The sequence below is a fragment of the Strix aluco genome, chromosome 18 (assembly GCF_031877795.1).
Source record: "Strix aluco isolate bStrAlu1 chromosome 18, bStrAlu1.hap1, whole genome shotgun sequence".
In the NCBI taxonomy this organism is placed as follows: Eukaryota; Metazoa; Chordata; class Aves; order Strigiformes; family Strigidae; genus Strix; species Strix aluco.
Window position 1 is genome coordinate 9,299,135 of NC_133948.1, and position 25,065 is coordinate 9,324,199.

Sequence of the window (25,065 nt, forward strand, 5' to 3'; positions counted from 1 at the left end):
AAAGTGTGATGTCTGATCCTCCTGGGGGAGGTTATTCTTTTATTAAAAAAGATATAAAATAGCTACTTTGATGGAAATATAACTCTAGGAGTTGAAATGGTGATGATTATAGAAGCTGTAGTATTCTAATGCAAAATAAGCCCTAGGAGATATGTGCCCTAAATGGTAAATCACACTGTTTTTTAACAAAACAAGAATTATTACTGTTGTTTTATGATTCTTGCTTATTTTACAAGGTATTTAGCTGTTTCATCTGCACTTAAGCTTTACGGGCTGGGGATAAATTGATTTTTGTTTTGCTTTTTAAATAGCTTGGCTTTTTTAAAGCACGCTGGAGATGCAAGCACGGATCAACAGGGCAGGATTCATTTGGTACTCAAAAAAGCAGGGAGAAAAACCATGACTACTGATACTGTATGCAATAACTGGATTGGAATCTGTTCTCATAATTTGGTGGTGTTTTGTAATCTCCTTAGAAGGAGGCAAAGATTATTATTTGAAAGGGACCTCATGGGTAAGGCTTAGCAATTTTGCGGGGAATATCACCTTGAAGTGTGCATGTTTATGCCATTTTAGAGGGGCTGTGGGGATCCCTCCAGGCCCTGAGGGCACTGACACACCTCTGTGGCCCCGATCAGCTTCACATGGGGCTTCTGCCCAGAGACCTGGGAGCTCTGTTTATTTAAGCTGAGCCCTGAGCCCTCAGTCCATGCTTGGGCTATACTCGAGGAGTACTGGTTTCCAGCTGAGCTACAGCCATGCGTGTGCCAGGCCATGGACCCTGTTGATCCAGACCCCAACCTGCAGACTGACTTCCCAGCCTGATTTCAGACCTGCCTTGTCATTGTGGACCTGCCTGGCTATCACTGGACCTGATTCTGACCCTGACCTGCAGATTTGCTTCCCAGGTGGACCTTGAGTCTCCCTCATCACCATGATACTGCCTCTTGGTTGGACCTGGCTGCCATCTCAGGTCTGTCCTGCTCACCTTGCTCAGGTGCTGTGGAAGTTGGCCCCAGCCAGCAAGGCCTTTGCCCAGCCATGTAAAGGATCCCCCTCAGCACCACGTCCCTCAGGGAGCTGCTGGCCCTTGATGCTCCCTGTGACACGATTTCTGTAGTTTGACTGTTGTGCCTCGTGTGTTTCAAAGGGAGGGTCCCTGGAGGAGGAGAGAGCCAACCTGCAGGAACTATCAAGGATCCTGATGGTCTCGCATTGAAGAGGACTGGAAAGAAGCTTCCTTTAGATTTGGTCTTCCCAGATGCTCAGTTGATGATAGTGATTGCTGTGCATCGCAGATCCCTCTCATTTGACAGTAAGGGAAGGACCATAGGGTCTTGGCCAGTGTGATAAGATGGTTGCTTTTGCTTTGAAACCCCCCGGCAAGGTAAACAAATGTGTGTGTTGTTCTAAACTGGAATTACTTAACTCTAGCAGGCCGCAAACTACCGGTAGGATTATTCATTAGGGGCGTCATGTTTCAACTTTGTCTGGCAACTTGTGTTTTACTTTGAATAATTAGGCTTACCTGCCAGATGTTTGGAATCCAAGATGCTGAGATGTATTTAGTGAAAGAGCGTCCTAAATAGTGACTTAGAAGCTGAGCATAGAGGAAGGTGGTTGAAAGGGGTAATGTGTCCCCGTTCCTGCAATTTGTGATGACCTAAAATCCTTAATGATGGAAACTAAAAACAGATAACAAAATCTTTGCATCTTTTCTCCATTAATGTTAGCTCGTGACAGCTCCAAGTTAGTGATGTGGAGAAAGTACTGGTGTTGGATATCAAAGAACCACCTCCTTAAGCTAATTCAGGGAGGAAGCTGGATGATATGCTGTCCTCTTTGCTCACTGCGTTCCTCAATAGCTCACATAATAAAGAAGACACAAGAAGAGATGCAGTCTGGTTAGTTGTCTGCATTGGGATATCTGCCTTGAATTTTGCAAGCTTTTATTCTTTCTGATGCTTAGGACAGTCTCTTGCTAACAATAGTTTTCTCTTACAGGAATGCAGATCTGTACCATATCTCCTTGAATCTTCATTTTAGAAGCAGCCAGAGGATAAAAACTAGCGCAGTGCTCATTTAAAGTCAATATGCTCTAGTTTGCAATTCGCTCATGTTTAAGTGCCCAGCTTTAAGGTTTCCTTTGCCCACAGGCAGTCTGAATACAAAGGGAGACTTTATTTTTTTCTTAAAGAAGAAGTTTTGCAAAAGCTCAAAGAGCAAAATATTTCTCTCCAGCTTCCATCTCCTCAGATTTATTATCACAAAGCAGTTTGCATCTGAAGAATCTAGAGGGGAACAAAGAGATGTGCATTCATGGAGTCACCTCAAGATCCAGCTAGAAATGAGGATTATGGATGAGATATGTGTATGTACCTACGTGTGTGAGAGGAGTGAGAAGGTCCCACCTTGAAGCAGTTTGGGCGTTTGATGCCTTGGAGATGATGAGGAGTTTTACAGGGAACGGGTGTAATGGAAAAAATCTCTGCATGTAACTGGTTTCTTTGCTGTTGGCAAGGCTGGGGTTGCAAGAAGATGAATGGAAGTTCTGAGTCTTTACTATATTGCACTGTTGTATAAATTCTTCTGTTTAGAGGGAAGCTTTACTATGGGGTGGGGAAAAGGGAGGTGCAGTTAGAATATAGTATCTTCAAGAAGAACGTGAAGGGATTAAGGTATTTGTCCCAGGAGCTAGTTTCCCTTCTGAATTTGTGGGCCAAAGACACAATGTGACATCTGAACCCTACCATAAAGGATTAGGTGTGGATCATAAGTTATTGGCCATAATGATTAAGTACTGCAGACTGGAAGGAGTTACTTTCTTTAGGGTTTCAGAAGCCTTATTCTTGTTGATTGATTCTGTATCCTGAGTTATTCTGTGGTTTCAATAGAAATGGAAGTAGTGCCTGTGTATATCACCTCTGGTGGTCCAGCATGTGTTATCTTTGAAGGCTGTCCATGTTGCATTTTGACTGAGATGGTTGCCTGAGGCTTATTGTCATGGTCTTGGTTAATATTAGGGCTTACCTGAAAACTAAAGTGGCTTCCTTATTGAAGAAGTCCACGTTCCAGAATGTCAGAATACACCTGTAAATAAAGGAAACTGAACAGGGGCATCTCAGCATGTTTCAAAGGAAATTTTAGATCACGCAAGAATTAAATGACACTTTTCACTGTGGAGCTTAATGAGACCTCAGTACCCTGCTCCTGCTCAGCAGCATAAGATCACTCAGAAGGATACTGTCCTTCAGGGTTTACACAAAACATGGCACAGCAAAAGGGGTAATCCAAAGTTCACTGCTGGGATTAAATGCAATTTTTCAAAATAAAATGTTGTAGTTCCCTGGTGATGAAGCTGATCACGGGTAGAGAATATTTAAACCTTTATGCAATTAGACTCAGCACCTGCAGGCAACAGTTTCATCCCAATCATTTTGTTTTCGTGTGATGTGAAAAGATATACTGAATTTGCCAACGGTGTTTTCTTCAGGGAAAGTGTGATCACTTTGCAATTTAGGGCTCTGTGTCATTGCTTCCCTTTTTTTTTCCCCCCCCTTTTTTTAAAATATGAAAAAATGTGAGTCTGTGTGTGTATATTTGTGTGTGTATATATCTATATTCCTTAATAAAGGGGTTCTTTGTGTGCCTGTTTGACAAGATGTGCAAATAGAAGCCCTGCTTTGGCTTTGAGGCCTGTGTAGCCCGATACCTTCAGGGCTTATAATGAAATGAACAGTCTGTCATTTCATTTTATGTAGTTGAGGATTCATAATGCTGGGGAAAAGTCTTATTTCTCAGTATGTAAGCCAGTTCTTTATGGGCCACTTGCTGTGAAACTTCTGAAATACATTCATCTACCAAAGAGGAGCTTCTCTGATTTCTGTGCTGAGACACACAATTGCATAAGAAAAAGGAAAGTTCAGACATTAGTGCTGGAGAGAAGCAGAAGCATTCTCTTTGGGCCATATCCCTGCAAGAACTGGGCTTTGATCTACTTTCTTTCTGTTTAGTGTTTCTTTATGTTTTCTATCTGTTACAAATTTTAAATAAGCTTATAGGCAGTTAGACCTTACGGACTTAGCGAAGGGAAGATGTCAGAAGAGTAGCATTTCACGTAATTCAGCTATTAGTCTCTAGCTATCTATTTTTCTAAATTATCATTGCTTTGGACAGTTTGAGAAAGGTGTCAATTTAATAGTAGGTCTTGATGTTTTATACCTTTCTGTAGCCTGCGACTAAGTGTATTTTATCAAATGGAAATAAACTTTTAATGGTGTGTAAGATTAACTGCTCTGAAAGCCAATGGTCCTGTTCACTGTGGAACTGAATGAATGTTTTTACAGACAAAAATTCTCCTCCTACGCTGGGCATTGAAAAGAAAACTTAAAGCAGGTTTAAATACAAGGTAGTAGTCTGTTAGTCTGTAGTACATTGCCTATAAATATGAAGTCCTTGATAAATGCTTCACATGATTTCCATTTACTGGGCTGAGCCCAGTCATACCAGCATAGTTGCAGCATGCTTTTTTGAGACAGTAAATACTTCTTTCTCTGAATCTCTACTTGGAAGTTGTTGGGTAAAATGTGTTTTTCAATTGAGAAAGCTGAAATCAATAGAAGAGCTATACCATGACGGTAGAATTGAAAAGTTATTTCTTTTACCTGCTTCTTTAGGAACAAAGCCCCAGTAACCAGACATCAATAGCAATGATGCAAGAGCCTCAAGAAATGGTGGAAGAGACAGTTACTGTGGAGGAAGACCCAGGCACTCCCACTTCCCACGTGTCTATTGTCACTTCCGAAGATGGAACCACAAGGAGAACTGAAACCAAGGTGAGAGGTTAATAACCAATGAGGAAAATGGCAAAATACCACCTAATCACAAAATAAAAATAGCAGGGAGTAGCATGAGGGATGACAGTCATTCTGTTGTGATCCTTGGTGATTTTGAATGTTCTGTTTGCCAGCAAAGCTGAGTTCAGGGCTTTTTCAGTTTCACCTCTATGTCTAGTTTGATCCCTATCAGCTGTGCCGATACAGCAGTTCATGGAGCTGTGACCTGAACAGTAGAAATTTTCCAGGTTAACCAAACAAAAACACTAGAACCCCTTCCCAGACTGTTTATTCTTTTAAGATTCACTTTACCTTGCCCTGGCAAACACATACAGTGATAGGAGAATTAGATGAGTTGGTAGGGCTTGCAATAAATTAGTTTTGCAGCTGAGGAAAATGTGCTTGGAAACATGTCTTCAAATTAGTTATGAGCTATAATAACAATATGTGATTATGCATTTGTCCTTTAGAACAAGAAACATCCTATTTAAATAACACTATAGCATTTCAGTTCTTCGATAATCTTGTGAATGGAATTTTACTCCTGATTCATGGGGAAAGCTGGGTATCTTCTCAAGTGACCTGTACCTCAGGTTGGGCTGCATTACAGGTGTTGCATATGTTCTAATTCTCCCGAGGTCTTTTTGTTCCCTTGTGTAAGATAATTTTGCAATCTCTGTTGAGCAGGTGCTGTATGTTCATGGCTGCCTTGCATGCTTTCTGGGACCACTGGAACATTAATGCTTTGTCGTTTGGGTCTTGGAAGTTGAACTGAAATCTTTGTTAGGTGTTGGTCTTGTGAAAGATTAAGGGTGTGATTCCCTTTCTAAAAACTAAACAGCACTGATTTAAAAAAAGAGACTGCCCAATGGCTTTCTGAGTTAAAAGGAGTTGAACAGAGGTCACTGCATAAATCAGTGTTTATTTTTACTGGCATTCCAGAATTGCAGTCCTCCAAAGTATCTATTCATGACATCAGATCCTCAGGTTGGAGTAAATGAATGTTGATTTCCTGAGGTCAGTGGGCCTGCACACATTACTATAAACCGAGTATCTGGTTTAATATTTGTTGCAGTTAGTTAGAAGATAAATATAACTGGTCTATTTTCTCATTGTTGGAAGGAGATGAAGGTCTTAAAAATAAAACAGACAAAATAACCCACATTTTGATTAGCTCTTCAAATAATCTAACGTATTTAGTCTGTGACTTGTTTGAAAGAAATGCTGTTTTCTTTCTAGTGGCAGCAACAACAACTGTTATTTACAGGAAGGAAGTGATAAAATTACGGTGGTGATGGACACCTTTTTATATGCACTAATGGCAGCGCATAGTTTTAGGAGACTAAGTGCAGCTATGCAAGGGAATAAAATGATAGCTACGATGGTAAAAATAGGAGAGGCCATGCAGTGGTCCATAGATAATGGGACCACGTGGAATGAAATAGTTTGTCTGAAATAGTCATGCCACTGATAAAGCTACACGTTTGTCATAGCATTAAAAGGTGCAATTTTCTCCTATGTGTGCTATACTTGCTATTTTTCCATCTCCTCACAGAAAAGTACAGTGGCAGCTCCAAAACAGGCATTGTATCTGCATATGGGAAAAGAAAACTGAAAAAGCAGCAACCCTAGAGCTACTGTTCAAAGAGCCAGGCTTTCTTCAGTTACTGTAGTTTATTCCAGGCACTGAAGTGTGTCCAGAATGGGGGGAGGGTGCTTAGCTGTCTTGCTCTGCATTTATATTTTTCCAAATAATGCCACTAACTTCAACATACATATTGTCCAGAGGTGTTTCCTAGTATTTAATTGCTAAAAAGATCAACTCTTAAAAAAAAATTTTTTTAAAAATCCAGTTGTTGAAAAAAGTGATTCTGAAATGTCAAAACACAGATGGAGTTGGCTTAGCCTGAGCTCTGTCATAAGAGGTGCTGTGACTTTGCTGAGGTAGATTTTTGTCTCTGAAATGCTTTTGTTTTGACTTTTCCTTGCTGTGATAATATGGCATAGATTTAACAGGTCTCAGATATTAATCTGAGGTCAGATTATTTATTTTTTTTAATCATATTGGTCTTCAACTTGCTTTTTGTTTTGGTAGAGAATGTGAAAATGAAAACTGTTGTCACTGGGGTTTAGCGGCATCAGTTAACTGTCATGGAGTTAATTGGCATCGATTTACTATCACTTCTAATAGGTATCATCATAGTGCTTTCATAGGTCATACTATTATGTGAGAGCCTCACACAGAAAATCAGGTTTCCTGGTACCTCTGTGCAGTGGCAAAATTCTGACCTTGCTGCTCAGATGAGTATGGTGAAGGAAATAATTTCTCTGTGATGAGAGGGCATGCACTGTGCACTAGTAGGATCTTTGAGCCCAGAAACTACTGCTATGTGTCTTTCCCTGTTTCCTCCAGGATTTTTAAAAAAAAAAAAAAAAAAAAAAAAAGGAAAATAGAAAAAAAGTAAAAAAAAAAAAACAACACCACCACTCCCCCCAGCCCCAAAGAAACCCCTAAACTAACAAAAAAACCACACGTGAATCTGTCCTTGCTTTTAGTGTGCAGGTACTTCTTATCCTTGTAAAGGAGCAACATTTCCTGTTGTGGGAATCCTCACATCTATGTCCAGTAATATCTAATCTATTATTTAATAAGGGTGATGTTTAAAGTTGAGATAGTCACACTGTGTTCGTTAAATGCTGGGGGGCTTAGGTTTATGCTCAGCTTTTATTTTACTTTGAGCAATCAGTTAAGTTAGTTAGCACAACATACAAATAAAGGTTTTTATGCTCTACATAGCAGTGCTTGCTCTAGGCTTCTCCGAGGAAGGGTTTAGAACCTATTTTTATTACCTCTGCAACTAGAAGGCTGTACTGGACAGTGCCAGTCATGATCTCCAGCATATTTGCATTGCAAAGAAAGTGGCTGCACAAGATGCTTCCTGTGACAGAGTAAATAACACAGGTCACCTTTTTTTTAAGAGCCAAAGAGACCAGAGATGTTTTCTAAATATATGCTTTCTTTGCTAGATAGCTTATATGGGGATTAATCAACCTAATGCCATTTAGTATGCATTTTTGGATTCTTCAAAAGAAAATACCCATTTATTTTTGCTAAATTATGTGAATCTTTAGCTTGCTGGAGAGTGATGCCTCTGAAATTCCTCCTGTTGAAATGAAGCATAGCAAAAGCTGTAAATGTGAATGCTCCTGTGCTGCTGTTCCTTTATTCCCCCTTCCCCCATTGTTTCAAAACCATAATTTATAGAGGTTATTCTCTTCAATAGTGTATTAAGTAAACAACCTTAATCTAGAAGCATTGACAGTTTTGCTATGCTCTTCCTCACATCTTTGAAGATAGCGGTAGCAGTGAAGCAGGAAGAAGGCATAATAGAATTTAATATTTGACGTATTTTAAATAGAGAACATCTGCTTTTTCAAAATGAGATATCTCCGAGTAATTTTCCCCAAACTGTTATTCTCTTAGTACTATGCTAAGTCCCTACATAACATTCACTGCACAAAAGATGTAGCAGATAATACTTCATTTCAACTTCTATAATCTCTTTGGAAGCCAAATACCTATGATGCTAAAACAGTGAAAGTCACCTTGGGGAGAGACTACCACTTCTTGCCTGTCAGCTGGAATGCTGCCATGTGTTAAAGGGGGTCTGTTTGTAAGTGGCTCAAGAGAACTCAGTAAAGCAAATTAGATGTGTGTGCTTTTTTCTTTCTTCAGGCACCTTTTATTTTTATCTTTTGAAATGCTAAAAGATTGGAGAGATTTAGGTCACTTTTATTCATTGAAAATTATGTTTTATGATAACAAACTGTGAAATCAATCTATATACAAAGTTGTTTAATTTGAATTCAATCCATTTGCCTTGTGCTTCCTAATACTCAGCAAGGCCAGATCTTTCCCAACAGTGAGTCACTGTTGCTCCCACTTCCTAGCACCAGTGATGGCAAAGTGCTTGTGACTGAAACTCTTCAGCTGTGGTGGTGCCAGGTACCCCAAGATGCAGTTCTTTGAAACTCTGCAGAAAATTCAAGGGAATTAGGTAATAGAGCAGGAATGGATTTCAGCTGAAGTTGAGGGCCCTTTCAAAATGTGAAATGTTAAGCTTGAAATTGAAGGGGAGAAATTTGAGCTGTTGTTTTGAAAACCCACAGGGCGAGTTCTTACACAGCATTTAATAGAAAGGTAATAGCTTCAGCCTGCTTGGCCTGATTAATTTTTACAGTCCGTAGTTCAAAAATAAGCTCTCAGAAATGTCAGAATGCTTTTATCCCCGCGCATTCCTTCTCATCTGTTTTTTGTTTTATGACATGGTTTCAACAAAATTTTTAACCCTGTCAGCTTTTATAATGTACTTAATTTATCAAAAAAAAAAAAGGGCAAAACAAAACCAACCTCAATAACAAAATGGAAGGCAAAATTTTAGGTACTGATAAGGGGACTGCATTTGACCGTGATAGCCCACTTGTCTCAGTACTGTCTTTCCACCTCTTGTGTCTGAGCACTGTGCACTTTGAGGGATCTACTTGTACCATCTGCACATGCATCCAGTGAGACCAGTCGTTGGAGATTTTCATGTCTGTTCTCCGATCCTTCAAGACAAATAGAAGGATGAGGGACAGAAAAATACAGAAGCGGTTTCAAATATGTGAAAATTTCCTTTATGGTCTGTTGACAAATCTATTTCCAGAAATAGAAGTAGTGAAAATATATTACCTGAAGCTTTATTCTGGTACTCTGAGATTGCAGCATTGAAACAATTGAACACCTTTGATTTGTAATCAGGCTGAAAAAACCTCTTTAAACAGATTTTCTTTAGAGATGGAAAGTAAACAGAGGAAGTCAAATTACACTTTCTCAAAGTAACTTGTATCTCTAAATTTTTCATTAGAGCATATTTGTAGTGAGGTGTTCATGCTAATAAATCTTTCTCAAGACTGGATGCATGTGGAGGATCAGGTGTGTCTCAGATAAGGCAGTCTGCTGGGACTCCCATTTGGAAGAGTTTTGTTCACTCTGGCTAATGCATCAGTGTTAGGGAAACCACAGAAATGTTGGGAGAGAATATTACTATGCTCTCAGCTGCTCAAGACTGCCTGTGTTCTTATAAGAAATATAAATTAAGTATTTCCTTGAGCTGGATTTCCCGAAATAAAGATGATTGGATGTTAGGTTTGGTTTTTCTGCTTGGAAACCTGATAAATGGACCTTCCTCTCTGTGCTGGCTAATTGCTTCCAAAAAACTTCCCTTTATTGTCCTGTAGGCAACAAAGTCTGTTTATCACATGATAAATCTTCTATCTCAGTGCCTACCCCTGACAAATGAGGCATGAGTGAAAATACTCCCTCTCTCTCAAAATATAAAAAGACTCGGTTTGATTGCCCCACCGTAACACCTTTAGCATTACTGAATGCTTTTATGCTATGAGAAATGTGTACTTTCATGCTTGAGTGAAGTGTTCCTTTTTATGTGTCTGACAAGGGGGTTTTAATTGTTCTGATTCCTTCCACTCGTTAATAGTGGCAGCATTCAGAAAATAATAGAGGTGAAGCTGTGCTAACATTGTAAACTTGTTCTTACACGTGCTGACTGATGCTGTGTGTCTTTTTGACTAGCCGCAGCCATTGAAAACTTGTCTATGCTAGTCTCAAAGACAGGAAAATAAGGCAAATGGGGAAAAAATCGCAAATTTATCTCCTGCATTCTGTGGTTTTATTAAAAAAAAAATTGTCTGTAAATACTCTGTAGAGTACCAGAGCATGGTGAAAAAACTCATTAAGCGTGACTGGTAGATCACAAATTGTCTAGAGTGTTCTGAAATTCTGCTTTGTCTTTTTTATGTACACGTATTGAATATTGGTAAACGATTGTCCTTGCTGTAACATTTCTGTGTTGTGTTCCTTCATCCTATTTGATGATAACAATGATTCTCAAAACAAAATTAAAGCAGTCAAAAATGAGCAAGAGTCCAGCATTGGCAGTAGGAGTGCAGGGTGAAGACATACACCAACAATACCTCCTCTGCAAAGCCTTTGTCTGAGAATCCTGCAGGTCAAAGCTTTGTTCCTCCTTTCCTGCTATTGCTGCAGCCAGACATGGTATATTAGGTATCTTGCACTGTCTGGTCTTGACAACTTCATGAAAAATTACACATGACAAACCATGCATGGCAATATATGTCTTGAAAAGCAAAACTCGGAGTTAAAATATCGGGCCCTGTTGAATAGTGCTGAAAGAAAGGGGTTCATGCGGTTATGTGAGTGCTCTTCTTGGCATCTGGAAAGCTACCTCTTTGTTTCTTCCTGGGCAAAAGTATCAATTTCTGATTCATCAAATTGTTGACATGCTACCTTACTTCCTGTTATTCCCATTACTGGTTCCCAAATTCAGGAACGCAAAGGCCCAGCACTTTGCATCCACTTTTGTCATGGCTTTGCAAGACTTGCATATTTCAGGCCTGAGAAATGTTGCTTTTTCTACTCTTAGAAGATCACTTATGAGCATACTACTTTGAATAAAACTATTGTTTCAAACTTCGGTAGGAGAATACTGAACTGTGTTGCCTTGTGTATATCCACTTTACAAAGAGCTACTGTAAGCTATGCCAGCTCTTTTTCTTCTCTAAATGCCATGATAGTAGTCATGCTGATAACTGAGTGGAGAGTAGAAGTACTGTGCACAGGTAATAAGTAAAAACTGCTGCTGGATTCTATGTCATGAAATAAATGTTTAGTTTCGAGTTTCCTTTAGTTACTAAAATGTGTGCTTTAAAAAAAAAAAAAAAAAAAAAAAAAAACAAAAAAACCAAAACAAACAAACAAAAAAAAACAAAACCACATTTAGAGGCATGGAAACTAGCACCTTTCCTGATGTTCACTTGCTAAGGAAATCCCTTTGGGTTGAAGAGGAAAATTCTTTCAGCTCTGGTCCAAATTAAATACTAAGGTGATGTTGGTACCTGGCTATGCTTTATTCAGCATCATGATGCTGTTTAATTATGCTGTTGGTGGAGAGCCATTTGTGCTGCATTCAGTCTTGCAGGATTTCATTACTTCATTAGGCTGAAGTATCATTTGCTCACAGATGTCTCTAGAAAAAGAAATGCTGTTTGGGTGGATTTTTTCTCTTTGGGGTTTCTGTGTGAAAACATCTGGCTAGAAGACATGTCTGGAGTGCTTCAAGAGATATACTCTAATTATTTTGTTTTAGCAGCAGCTTGGCTAATCTGGTGCCAATCTAAATGTTTAAATCGGAGGCTATAGGTCAAAATATCTATTTGGACTTCAGAGCCACTAAGTGGTCCAGGAATACATGTTATAGTTACTGTTTGTCTTGATGTATGCATTCTTTCTGTGGCTTTCATGAAGAGAAGTGTCATTTACTGATGCTTATATAGCTCTCTAATACTTTGGAAACCCAAAATATCTCTTAACAGTTTTGTTTTGTGATACTCCCCTCACTATGTGTGATATTCTCTGGAGGATTGATTCTCCCTCTCATCTTTGTGGGCGTGTTGTTTTGTTGCTCAGTTGGGTTTTTTTACAAAGGGCTGAAAGTCAGCATTTACTAGGGTTTAGGGTAACTTTTTATAGGTTGAAGTAACTTTATTAGGGTTAGGATAACCAAGGATAGATTGGCTTCTGCTGGACTTTGTATTCTCCCCTAAAGAGCTTTTGCCGGTCGCTCTGGAAGACAGGACAGAAGTTGACGGACCCCAGATACCAACCGAAACAGAAGGTCCTTTGCTAGTTTGTAAATAGTAGTGGCTTTTGTCCGGCACTGTCTTACACAGATTACCAGACCTTTCCCATGAAGGCAGAACATTCTTGGAATCTCATGAGGAGTCTTTGTTCTTACCCTTTAGCAAGAAACCCTGAACCCAAGTGCCCTCTGTACACTACCATTTCCAGTTTTTGTCAGTTATGTAAAATAGTCTAATTCTATCTGTGTTGAAATGAAATGTGATTTATAGGAAGAAAAGACAAAGATGTATTTGTGTACAGATTTTTCTTTAATGTTTTAAACAAGCTTGTCTAGCCCTGTATGTTTAGGGTAGTTGCAGTTGCAAAAGCTGTGTGGCATCAGTGTTCATTATTGCAAATTTGTTAGTCACCAAAGTAATGGAATGACAGCAACTACCTGTTGGGCTTGTATGGTGATGGTTGGATTTAAGCATATCTTAAAAGATAAAGTAGTTGTGCTGTCTAAAAGCTTGAAGCCCAAAACATTTCTGTTTGAGATCATGGTTTCCTAAATGTTACTGCTAAATTTGAGCTCCATCAAGTTACACAGTGATAGAAATTTGATCCAGATCAGGCAGGAGCATATAACTGTATTTTTGTCAAACTAGAGAATGTGATGTGGTGTTTATGATAATTGTGGGAGGACAGGCTGTGACTCCTCAGCATCGTAAAGTCTGCTCTAGAAAAGATGCTCCTGAAAACATTTTGGGTAAATTTTAACTGGTGTGATGACTTTGCACTGCTTCCACGCCCTGTCACGTGGCTGCAGTGTTTTTGATTTGGTACTAACAGCCCCAGAGTGCACTTAACTCTGGTTCCATGACCTGTCTTTTCAGCTTTTTATAGAAATATTTTCCTACTATTAAATCCTAAACCTAATAGGTGAAACTCATGAGTACACCAGTGCTTCCATTCAACAGGTGTGTTGCTGTAGTATGCTCTGTGATGCTCAATCCCCATTTTACCCTTCTGGCTCCCCGTTTGTCCCATCACATTGTGTGGCAAGGAGAAAATTAACATATTTGCTGCTATTTCTTCACAGGTTACCAAAATGGTCAAAACAGTCACCACCAGAACAGTGCGTCAGGTGCCACTTGGGCCTGATGGCCTGCCATCAATGGATGGCTCGTCTCCGATGGGCAGCTACACAGATTCAATAGACAGAAGGTACATGAAGAATGGGGAGCGGTACATCACACCACAAGCATCATCCACGTTAACCAGATCTTACAACAGCTACAACGATTCTTACCCTGAAAGCCACGAAGGCCAGTATCGCCCTTATATCGGTCATGATGGTTACGGAGATCTATCTGATAACTACGGCAGCTTGTCTCGTGGTGTCAACTACCGTCCTCGCTATGCCTACGGGCCAGGAAGCAGTTACAGGCCAGATGATGGTAGTTTCACTTTGCCAAGCAGAAGGGATAACTACGGTCCTGTTGCCCAGCCTCAGGTGCCAGTGGGTAGCAACGTTGACTTGAACCGCTCCCAGCCAGAACGCTTCCAGCCAGAGCCCTATGGACTGGAAGATGATAACCGCAGCCTTGGAGTAGATGATGAAGGATATGAACTGGATCCTGATTACTCCACTGTGAACCGGAGGACATCTGCAGGTGTGCCAGAGAGAGGAAGACCTCACAAAGGAAGGTAAAACGGATTTGTTTTTTACAGTGCTAGTCTGTAGCTGTTTTACTTATTTTAAACATGTACATTTGAACTCCTAATGCTCCTGTAAGTTCTGGAATTACTTGACAGAAAAACAGGTAGAACCCATCATTTCATTAGCCCATAAATGACTGCAAAACGCACATGAAGTAGAGAAGGGAGTGAGTGTAGTGCTCAAGAACCTTTTCAATGTGTTTATGGGCTGCTTAGTTTAGGTTGAATTTAGAAAGAAAGAGACAGTCTTCTAGAAGAGGGCTAAGTTACCTTTTTTCCTTTTCTTAAAAAAAGTTGTGACTGCACTGTGTTTGTCCCAGAGCCATCCCACACTAGCAAGGTGAAAAGAGGGATTTGTAATCTATGAGACTTCTGACAGGTCTGGTTATGTGCACATCTGCCAAACAGAAATTTTGAACAGCTGTTTGGGGTTGCAGACAAGCTGATACCTGGTGGTGAAGGGATGCCTTGTTACATAAAAGCTGTCTTGTGAGATGTTTGACAGCCTCAGCTCCTGATCGTGTGCTAAGTGCACACCCTCAGCTACCTGATCAGGTTGTGCTGAACCTCACTGAAATGCTTAAACATTTGTAAAACAGGATTGTGGTTCTGTCATCTGCCTATGTAAAGGGGAGGTAAGAGCATCTGTGTTGCACTTAATATAACTAAAGTGACCAGTCACAATTACTTCTGATTCAGTCCCCCTTCCAAGGGATGTTCTATTTTATGCCCTATTTTCTGGTATTAGTTGTTTATGATGTGCTCGCAGCTATCAGCTCTTGCATTTGGAGAAGAGGAAAAAAAAAAAACTTGGGAAGAGAGTCTTATTACTCAGCTAAAAGTCATCTTCTGAGTATGAACGTGAAAAACTTGTATACTTTGTTTTCCAATCAATGTGCAAACTTTTGTGTATGCCTGCATGAAGCCTCATTCTCATGTTGCATGTTTTGATATGGATTTAGTTCTCATTATTTTCCTTTAAACTTCGTTTCCAGAGCTGTAAAGGGAGTCTGGAACCCACCTGCCTCTGTGAGTGTAGATGGTCTTTAGACTTAACACTTCTAACCAAAGACTCCATCAGCAGTGGTTGGTGGTGGGATTTGGGTAGGCCTTTTCACTCTCTTGTCTTGGAGTGCTCCTACTTGGAGATGTGAAATAGTTCGTGGTCTCATTCATACTTTCATAGCTCTATCTTCCTTCATATTTCTGGAAGTTCATTTTAAAGCTAAAATGGTATCAAGCACCTGCAAATCGTCATCTATATTTAAAAAAAAATAAACCAAAAAAACCCAAAAGAAAAGGTATCAAGGCATATCTCCCAGAACCCCCTTTAAGTCCCTTGTGACATCTTTGATCTTGCAAGCTTACCAACCATTGGAACCACAAACATATTTTATGGGACTAAAGGGAATACCTGCAGCCAGTGGGTGCCAAAATACTGACCAATCTATCGAACTTTAATTGTGTTCCCCTGCATCTAAGCAAGTTTACAGTTCTTGTTAAAAACGGGCAGCAGTGCTTTTAAATTTTTATTAACATTTTTCAAACTGTATGCAGAATGAATAATTAAATGTATTCTTAGAACCTACCCATTTGCATTTTTAAAGTGTCTTGTTTATTAAACAACCCTTTGATTTATTGTTCCTTGCAGTTTGGATAGGACCAATTCACAATTTTTAAGTTTCTTTTGTTGTGAGGTTTTTTCCATATTTAATATGATCAAGAGGCTTTGACAAATAATTAGCCTGACTGTGGCAGCAAACTTTAGTTGGTGAGAACGTAAGATTGTATGAGGGCCTCTTCATAAGTAGTTACTTTTTGACATTTCAAAGAAATACTTGAACAATTCAATAAACCTGCATTTCAGATATGCTACTGATCTACAAGAAACTAAAGACTACAAATAGTGCTTTGTACAAGACGAGGGTAATTACTACTTGATTATTCCTTTCTAGGTTTTTTTTTAAACTAACTTATTCCTTATGAAAATGATTAAATGAATGTGATAAATTGATGGTGCTTTTGATTTCAAGAAGTTTCTACGTGTAGAGTAGGTATAACAACACTGTTAGAAGCTTTTCTACATCGTGCTGACTTTCAGCTTGGGCATCTTCATCGTGCTGTGAACGGAACTCTTCTGTTGGCTAACTCGCTGTGGAAACTTAAGTTATTCTCTCATTTTCTTCCCAGTAAGTGCTGCCCTCATTTGTTCATAGTTTAAAGGTAGAATAAGGATCCTCACTGTTGGTTCCTAGTTTTGATGCTGTTCTGTCTGAGAGGACTTAATGGAGATTTCTCATCTGAATCTGTGGTAGTGAGTCTCACCCCCTATGTGATAAGGAGGCAACCCAGCTGTGTCTGGAGGGGATCCTAGTCAAGGGAATTACAAGTACAAATTGTTCTTTCCAACCCTTGCCTGCTTCATTTGATCACAGAGATAAGTATCTATTGTGCTTTCCTTCTGCCCATCACCAGCCTCATTTTAAGCTATTTATATTTCATTTTAAATTGGGAAAAAATGTGCCTCCTCACAAACATCTACAAATCCAGGTAAGTGCACAAGGGCAAATATTCCCTCTGTTGTCCCTTCAGTGTTTGTGGCTGGGTTTGTTTCTTGGGTTTTTTTTTTTTTTCATACTGAGTCTCTGCTGTAAGATACATTATTTTCTGCAAGAAGAGTATCTGGCACTGAATGTTTTTTTTCATCAGCATGTGCTCTGGTTTGGTTTATGTCAGATTGCATAATAAATTGGGGTGAAAGGCATTTGGGGTGTATAATACTGATTTAATATTACTCAGATTTACTTGTGAAGGTATTTACACATCTTCAATTGGGTTTATGCCCTTTTTTCCTTCATTTGGTAGGTTGTCTTTATTAAATGAGGAGGGGTTCTATTATAGTCTTTAAAAACATGTAGTCTTACAGTGTTGCTAGGTGTTTTATATACAGTCCTTTTTGAAAGAGAAGCAGGAAATACTAAATATTTTTCATTCATAAAAAACATCCCTACTGTTATTTGAGTATTTTTTTAATCATTAAATTTGAAGTTAATACAAATGAGCAGGGAAAAATGGCAAGTCATAAATTATCTTATTATTTTAAATTATCTTCTTACCTTCTGTTCAATTCCTCATTTCTTCCCTGCGGTAATTTCTTTCCAGAGTGGATCATTAGTCTGCGCTTGTACTAGCATTCACAGGACTTCTTTTTCCCTAACAACTCTGGAGCAGCTATTGCCAGTGTTACTATTCCAGGGTAGACAGGCGATGAATGTTTAATGATGACAAAATCAAAAACAAAACAGTTTTCTGCTGTTAAATTTTCTATGGCAGAAGCCTGATCTAAGGCACTGAGACTATATTTGGTGGTCACTTCATGGTCCAAATTATTACTACCAGGAAATGAGACAGATTTTAGATTAAGTTTTAAACTGGAACACTAGGTCTCTCTTGCTTCTGTTATGTATAGACGGTGCGAGAATATTGGTATCACATATGTGTTAGTCACATTCTACTTCTGGTGTCGTTTTTCAGTCTAGAATATAAAGGCTTATATTTGTAGCTGAGCTTTCAGACAGCACTTCTGGCCTAACTTCACCTATCTCAAGTGTGGTCTCACAGCAGCTCCTGTGCAGGCAGCTTAAGGCTGGGGAGATACCTGTCACTGTAGATAGGCCTCTTGGGTTTAATGACCAGTAAGTGTAATACCAGGATGTAGGCAACATGGGGATGTTGTCTAGTTTGGGGCAGGAGTGTATGGACGTGCCTGGGCAGAACCAGGTGAAGGAAAAAATGCAGTCAGATTGGAAAAGATTTGTGTGGGTTTTTTTCTGAGGCTCTTCCCTAGTGTGAATTTGATCTCAGTTTGGTGATCTTCTGATAGCGGAAGACTAATGTATGGCTGAGTTTTATGTGACAGGTGGCAACCTGAGTCAGCTCATCCATTAGCAGCTTTTAGGTGGTTCCTGTCAAGGGGATTTTCGTGTTTTGACTATATGGCCCATAACTCAGATCTGTCTCAGTGGAGGATTCAGTCCAGTTTTGAATACTCTTGTGAGTCGTCCTCTCGGGGAACAGAGGCTGGCAAAAGTAGGACCTCATTCTGCAAAGCCTTTAGATTTCCTCTTCAGTGTTTGGCACAAAGTTCCCAACTTGAAATCCCAGGCCTTTCTGGTCTTTTATCCTAAGCAGACACCAGCTGCAAACTGTGATGAATGTAACACTTGTATACATTGTTGAGGATTAAATTTGTAAATCCTTCACCTGTTTACTCAAACGTGCCTGTGTTGAAGCCACAAGGAAGATGATAAAGCCACAAGGAAGATGATAAATCCACAATCTCTCTCCCAGTTTTTATCTATACTAGAATGTGTTTTAATCAATTCCCTGAGACAGGTGATTAGCGAGACCCACGGCATCCTGAAAACTCAGCTGCCTTGCTGCAAACAGATGGAAGGCAAGATGCTTGTAGTCAGCAACTCTGGCATACTACCAGATCTCTTCAGTCCCAGGAGTAAAGAGTTCTTGGCCTCCTGAGCACAGAGGACTGTATCTGCTGAAGCTCTCATTAGTTCTCCTTCTGTGTCAAGTGGCTTTCCTTTCCAATGTAGCTGTTCTGCTGGTGTGAAATTGAAAAATCACATTTGGCCCCCACGGGTCCAACTCAGATGATTTCTTTACTCTCTCTGTGTATAAGTGTGTTGCTGATTTTACTCATTTGTCTTCAGAAACTTGGGTGCGTTTAACTCCCTGATAGATACTTTCTTTTGCCTTCTTCACTCTTTGCCTAGTCTGCACCACTTCTCTGGCCCCCAAGCCCCCTGTAAAAGGAGGGGAGATGGGACTCGACCTGGGCAGGACCATCCTCACTCGCACAGAGAGGGGATCTCTGTCTGCCAGGGTAGTCAAAGGCCTTGTGGTAGTTCTGCGTTATGCTGCCTGATCAGTTATTTTGCTCCCTTGCAGACAATGTGTTTTGGTAAACTGCTGCCCTTTAATGCTGTTAAGCAATGGCAGAGCTGATATTTAGACCTTCCCTTGTAAAATATTTCAGGATTCTTTTCCTTTAATTACAGTGTGGGTTGTTTTGGGGTTTTTTTCTTTCTCTTTTCGCTCTCCAGACTTGATCACTGTATTTAATCATGTGAATCTGAATTGTTGTGATACTTGCCTTTGCTGAGCTTTCTTGTATAGCTCTTAAGTTCACAGCAGGATCTGAGTTTCTACAAAATTATTCAGGGTCTTGAAGGGTCAAGTGTTATCTTTGCTGGCAGGTAAAGTCTTTGGGTTTTGTTACTGATGCATTAACCAGTGACTCTTTACACTGCTTCATCCTACAGAGGTATGTTAGATCTGACCTGCATGGGCTCTTTTGAGCAATGATGTTTCTTGTGTTCATCCTTTCTCTACAGATATTTGAGAGATACTGTCTTGTTTCAAGGTAGCTGCCTTAGTATACTAAAATGGTCATGTTAGATGTGCAATCCTATTTTTTCACTAAGGAGATGGTCCAGCAGAATCGGGTTGAGATTGGCAGGAACAAAGTAGTAAGTGAATGGTTCGTGTAAGAATGGGACTGTATGAAAATGCCAGCAGTTGTTAAAAGTCACTTATGGTTCAGGGTCTGTTTCCTTGAATATGCTTTGCTTCTGCCATGAGGATGGGGCCAGCAGTATGTGCTATGGTCACCACTTCACCACGGAGCAGAAGCTGGTGGGTTCTAAGTAATTCTGCCCTCCCCACCACCTGCGTGATTAATCCTAAACCATCCACAGCTCTCTGTACCCAACGGCGCTCAGGAATGCAACCTCTTCCCTGCGGCATGGAACACTCAGCATCTTCCCATATCCTGTTCTACACCAGCTCTGTGTCCTGGGGATTCCCTCAGAGAGGGATCATCAAAGGCAAGGATCATCAAAGCCTATTGGCTGTCTTTGGTGCATCAGTAGCTTTGTATCAGAACAATGGAAGAAAAAATCCTTTTTTAAAACAAAACTTTGTTAGAATAAGTAGCAAGTTGGAATGTGATCTTTTTTTTTTTTTTGTCTTAATGACAAGTTCTTTACTTCAGGTATTCATATTCATATTTAATACCTAGTGATTGACAATTTTTAAAAAGTTACTATTGTTACAAGAGTTATGTGGTGCTCTCTCTTGTCATGTCAGTGTTGCAATTTAAAGTCCTAACTCTGAAGTTTTATTTTGGGCAAATGTAATGAAATCAAGGAGCTTTGCGAGTTACCAACTCAAGCAAGCAACAGCTGTGCAGAGGGTAATTATTAAAATTAATCTTCTGCTCCTTTTCTTTTATGCAGTCAATAAGAATTTAACATGAGGATGAGTTTGAGAAATGAGTTTTTGTTGTAGTTTTAATGCTGGTTGTCCCAAATTTGCATATGTAAACACAGAGTTCTGTTTGACGAGTAGTTAAGGAGTTTTGCTACTACTGCCCTGTGTATCTGCACAAAAGTAAATCTTTTCAATGTTGTTACTTTCTTCTTGGAATGATGGAAACAACTTTGTTCTCTAACAGAAAATACAACAGCTGTCCAGACATTGTAAATTACTGTGTAGAGCAAGTACTGAATTATACATAGACAAATAACTGCATCGATAAAAGGATTTCTTCAGAGTCATTCTGAGGTTTGGATACTGGCCCATTTTTATCCTTTCATTCAGTTTATGGTTTAGAACAGCAATTAAAGCAACCCAAAGTCAGTAGAGGCGCTTTTAACGTTAAAAGCGTTAATTGTACAAGACTAAGTTCAGTCTCCACCTCCGATTGTTCTTCTCCCCAGTCTAGTTTAATTAGCAGTCCTTTCAGGATAACAGCAAGCTCAATTTTCTTTGAGTTCTAATGGTCTATACTTCCTTCAGCATGACATCAGAAATTGTTCAGTAACATCAGTCAGTACTTAAAAGTTTTTAAGAATCATTTGTAGCAATTAAAACTACTTGCTTGACTGAGATAACTACAATACGGAGATAGTAGCTAATCTGTCCAGGAAAAAGCAGTAAGGCCACAAGCTGCTGCTGTTTTAAAAAAATTAAATATATAAGAAGTCAGTTTATGTCAACACCTATTAAGAGGAGTATTAGAGGGAAGGGAGGATAAAGAGGAAAAATCTTCTGGACTTGAGGTTTAAAACAATGGGATTAATTGGAATTTTGATTCAGCTCCCCCATGGGTTCCTCAGCTCTTCTTTGTTCTCAGCCAGGTTAGTCTTTGGGCTAACTTTACAAAGTTGAAAGTATTTGTGGGAGTTTGTAACTGCTAAGTGCAAGTCTCCTTATTGCCCTGTGGGTTTATTCACATATAAAATTGAAGAATTTGTGACCAGTGGGTCACTGTGTGCAAGCTTCAGATTTCCTTTGGTCCTTCTCCTGAGGACTGAAGTATTGTCTCACAGATGGGTGCACTGCACGTGCACTGAAGCTCCCCTGCACAAACTGTGCGTGTTCTGGAGGATGAAAGGTATCGTTTTGAATAAGGGATAAAGTATATCAGTGAATCTCAGGAACAAACTCTGGAGTTGTAAATGCCTTTTCTTACAAATCTGTTGCAGAGATGTTCTGTCTTTAGCAGCTAGTTGTAGGAAGTGATTGTGAGGCAGAGCAAGAGGGTTCTGAAGATTAGAGATTGTAGTTGCAGATGGTTGTTAAAAAGAAGTATTTGTCAAATACTGGGTTTGTTGTTTTTTCTTAAAGAATGTGGACATTGGTAGTGTGAGAATGTACTGTGTTACTCAGCTGTGTTGATTATAACTGCCCTTTGTGTGAACTAGGACAGTAATACCTAAATAGGTGTGCTAAGTGGTTGTGACTGACCTTACTTTAGTTACACAGAGTGAATTATGGCACAATGAGATAGATGCCATTCATTCTAATGCTGTAAATGATCTTAAGAGTGCCTTACATCCAGGTTAGTTGCTGATCTAGAGAGGAAAGCTCAGAGTACTGGACTTCTTTTGGATGTCCAGCAGATGACTCTGGTGTTAAAAGTTGGACCCAAGTCTCTTGACCATCAGCTTCTTACCTGTGTTCTGAAAGATTCTGTACCAGATAGACTTTTATTACATGCTTGGATTCAGGACTTAGGTTTTCCATCATCTCTGACATCGTTATGTAGATTGATGAGTTCAGTATACTCCTGTGAGCATCAACATGGAAACGTAGTGGAATTTCTCAGACTTGCTGAAAAGGCCCAGGCCTTGAATGCCTTTAATTAGAGTTTTGGTTTGTTGCAGAAGTAGCCACATTAATGAAGCTCAGTGTTTCCTACTAAATGTAATCTAGGTCTATCATAATTGTTTTACTAAGTGACCAAAATGAAAGCAATCTGTTTGATGACTTGCAGTTCCTGTCATTGCTTCATTGCTAGCCAAATACTGTGCTATAGTCCCATCGCTGCTGAGTACTCAGCTATGGTTAATTTTCAAGTTACTTCAAATAAATTATTTGGAATTGTAAATGTACTGCACCTAATGATGGTTGTGATATTAGAAGGTTAGCTGAAATCTCCATATTGACTCAGAGGTACAGAGTGTTTAAATGTGCTTTTTTCTTTTTTTTTTTTCTCCTTTCTTTTTCTTGGGACTGTTGCTTCTTACAGGGGCTACGATGACCCCATCGAGACAGAGATGGTTGAAGAAAGGATACCTTACCTTCATGGTGGCTACGCAGCACCACTGGCACAGCCAGAGAGAGGAAGCATGGCTAGTATTGACCGTCTGGGGAAGCGCTCCCCCTCTATTGACAGCATTCGTAAGGACCCCAGGTGGAGGGACCCTGACCTCCCTGAAGTAATTGCCATGCTCAGCCACCCTATTGATCCAGTCAAGTCTAACGCCGCAGCCTACTTGCAGCACTTGTGCTACGAGAATGATAAAATCAAAAAGGACGTGAGGCACCTTAAAGGGATACCTATCTTGGTGGGCCTACTTGATCACCCAAAGCCGGAGGTCCATCGTAAAGCCTGTGGGGCTCTCAGAAACATCTCCTATGGGAAGGATAATGAAAACAAGGTTGCTATAAAGAACTGTGATGGGATCCCTGCATTGATCAGACTGTTGCGAAAAACAAATGATATGGAAGTCAGAGAGCTAATTACAGGTCAGTGTCTGTAGTTTCTTTAATGAATTATTCTTTAGAGGAGTCCTTTCAGCTTCAGGAACAAGTGTCTGGTGATTAGAGCACTGAAGGAGAATTTAGATCAGTGGCTGCAGCTGTTTCTATAGGTGCACCACGTTTGTGGTGTGAGGAAAGCCTAAGGCAAACATGCCCTCCAGGAGGAAATCGAGATCGTCTGTGTATGTAGCACACTCAGGTTTCTGTGGCTGCTGAGAGATGGATGATGCTTCTTGAATGTAGCATGCAACTGCATGTGGTTGAGTTACTGAAGCTTAAATGAGTTATAGCAACTTCACTGACAGGTAATTTGTAGTGTACTTGCCCTCAGCGTGCTACAATCATGAGGTACAATATGCTAATCTAAAACTTTCCTTGTTAATCTCTTGCAAAACAATCCTGCTGCCGTGTCCCCACTACTTCATATTGATAGAACAGTCAGTCTCCCCAGGAACGCTTCCAGCCCCCAGTGCTGGGGACTCTCAGGCTGTATACAAAGTTACAGCACTTCTGGGCTGGAAAACTCACGTGTTAAGGAGCGTAGAGTCTGCTCTTAAGGTGCTCTGGTTTCTTGTTGCAATAATCAGAAAAGGGAGAATTACATTTTGAAGTTACTCCGTTCGTGCGCACTTCGCAGGGAGTTTTCAATCACTTATAATTCCATTATTCAACCTGTTTTTTATTTGAACTTAGTCTTGGACATCGTCCAAAAAGAGTAATAAAGTATATGCCAAGTTTCAAAGTTCAGCCATTAAGTGGAAGAGGGTGGAAAAGTATGTTAGCTCTTAAACTAAGGAGAAATATATTGTTCTTCAGTCTTCCATAACTCATGAGGAGCGAAATGGATTTCCCTTTCTCTTCTTAGAAGCAGCAGGGGATGTTTGAATGGAGACCCGGGCAGTTGCAATGAATTTCAGTGCCGGAACAGAATTTTTCAGGAAGTTTTGTGACTGCAAAAAAGAGTACAGGGCTGAAACTGTTTAGCTAGCTCATCAGTGTTGGATTCTCAGGGCAGACCCTATTGCAAACATGGATTAAACCATTAGAAGTAAACATCATAATTCCATAATTGCCTCCAAAAAAATATAGCAGCTCTCCCAAGTTTTTACCGGTAATCATAATTCTCTGAGATGAACAGTGGCCTTGGGTGTTCCAACTGTTCTTCTCTAGCCGTTACAGGATATGTAGCAAACTAAGTGTAAATATACAGTGTAGAAACTAGCAGGGATATTTTTCCAGTCCTTTTCCAGTGAGCTGGTAAAGAGAGCTGTCTGTTTTGTCAGAGAACCTCTAAGTAGCATGTGTTGGTTGTGCTTTGATTGCTGTCTGTGCTTTGTCTCATAACATGGAAACTCTGTAGGTAGTATTTATATTCCATTTGTTGCACTCATTTAGTATGATGGCTGACTTAAATTTATTGGGTTTTTTTTAAAATAAAGAATATCTGTTTATCTACTGTTCTAGTTTACTCAAAACTCATTTCTGGAGTGCTGAGAAGGAATAAATTTATTTCTTTAGAATCAGGAAAGGAGAAGCCAGTCTATAATTTACTCTGAAGGAATATCATTATAATGCTGAGTGGTAATCAGTCACTTTTGAGATGGCAAAAACAAACTGGATGTTTTCCCTTTCGCTCTAAATGGCGATTGCTTTGATTTCCAGTTGATTAATTAGTTTTACAGT

General features: G+C 39.8%; 1 protein-coding gene across 15 annotated transcripts in view; it reads left to right on the top strand.

Moving 5' to 3' along the window:
• Positions 1 to 25,065, top strand: part of ARVCF (ARVCF delta catenin family member) — a 291,235-nt gene that overhangs the window by 190,112 nt on the left and 76,058 nt on the right. For all 15 annotated transcript variants that reach the window (XM_074844402.1, XM_074844399.1, XM_074844400.1 and 12 more), the window contains 3 exons: positions 4,677 to 4,835; positions 13,637 to 14,244; positions 22,868 to 23,367. In XM_074844402.1, coding sequence (XP_074700503.1) covers positions 4,677 to 4,835; positions 13,637 to 14,244; positions 22,868 to 23,367 — 1,267 coding nt within the window. The remainder of the gene's footprint in view (positions 1 to 4,676; positions 4,836 to 13,636; positions 14,245 to 22,867; positions 23,368 to 25,065) is intronic.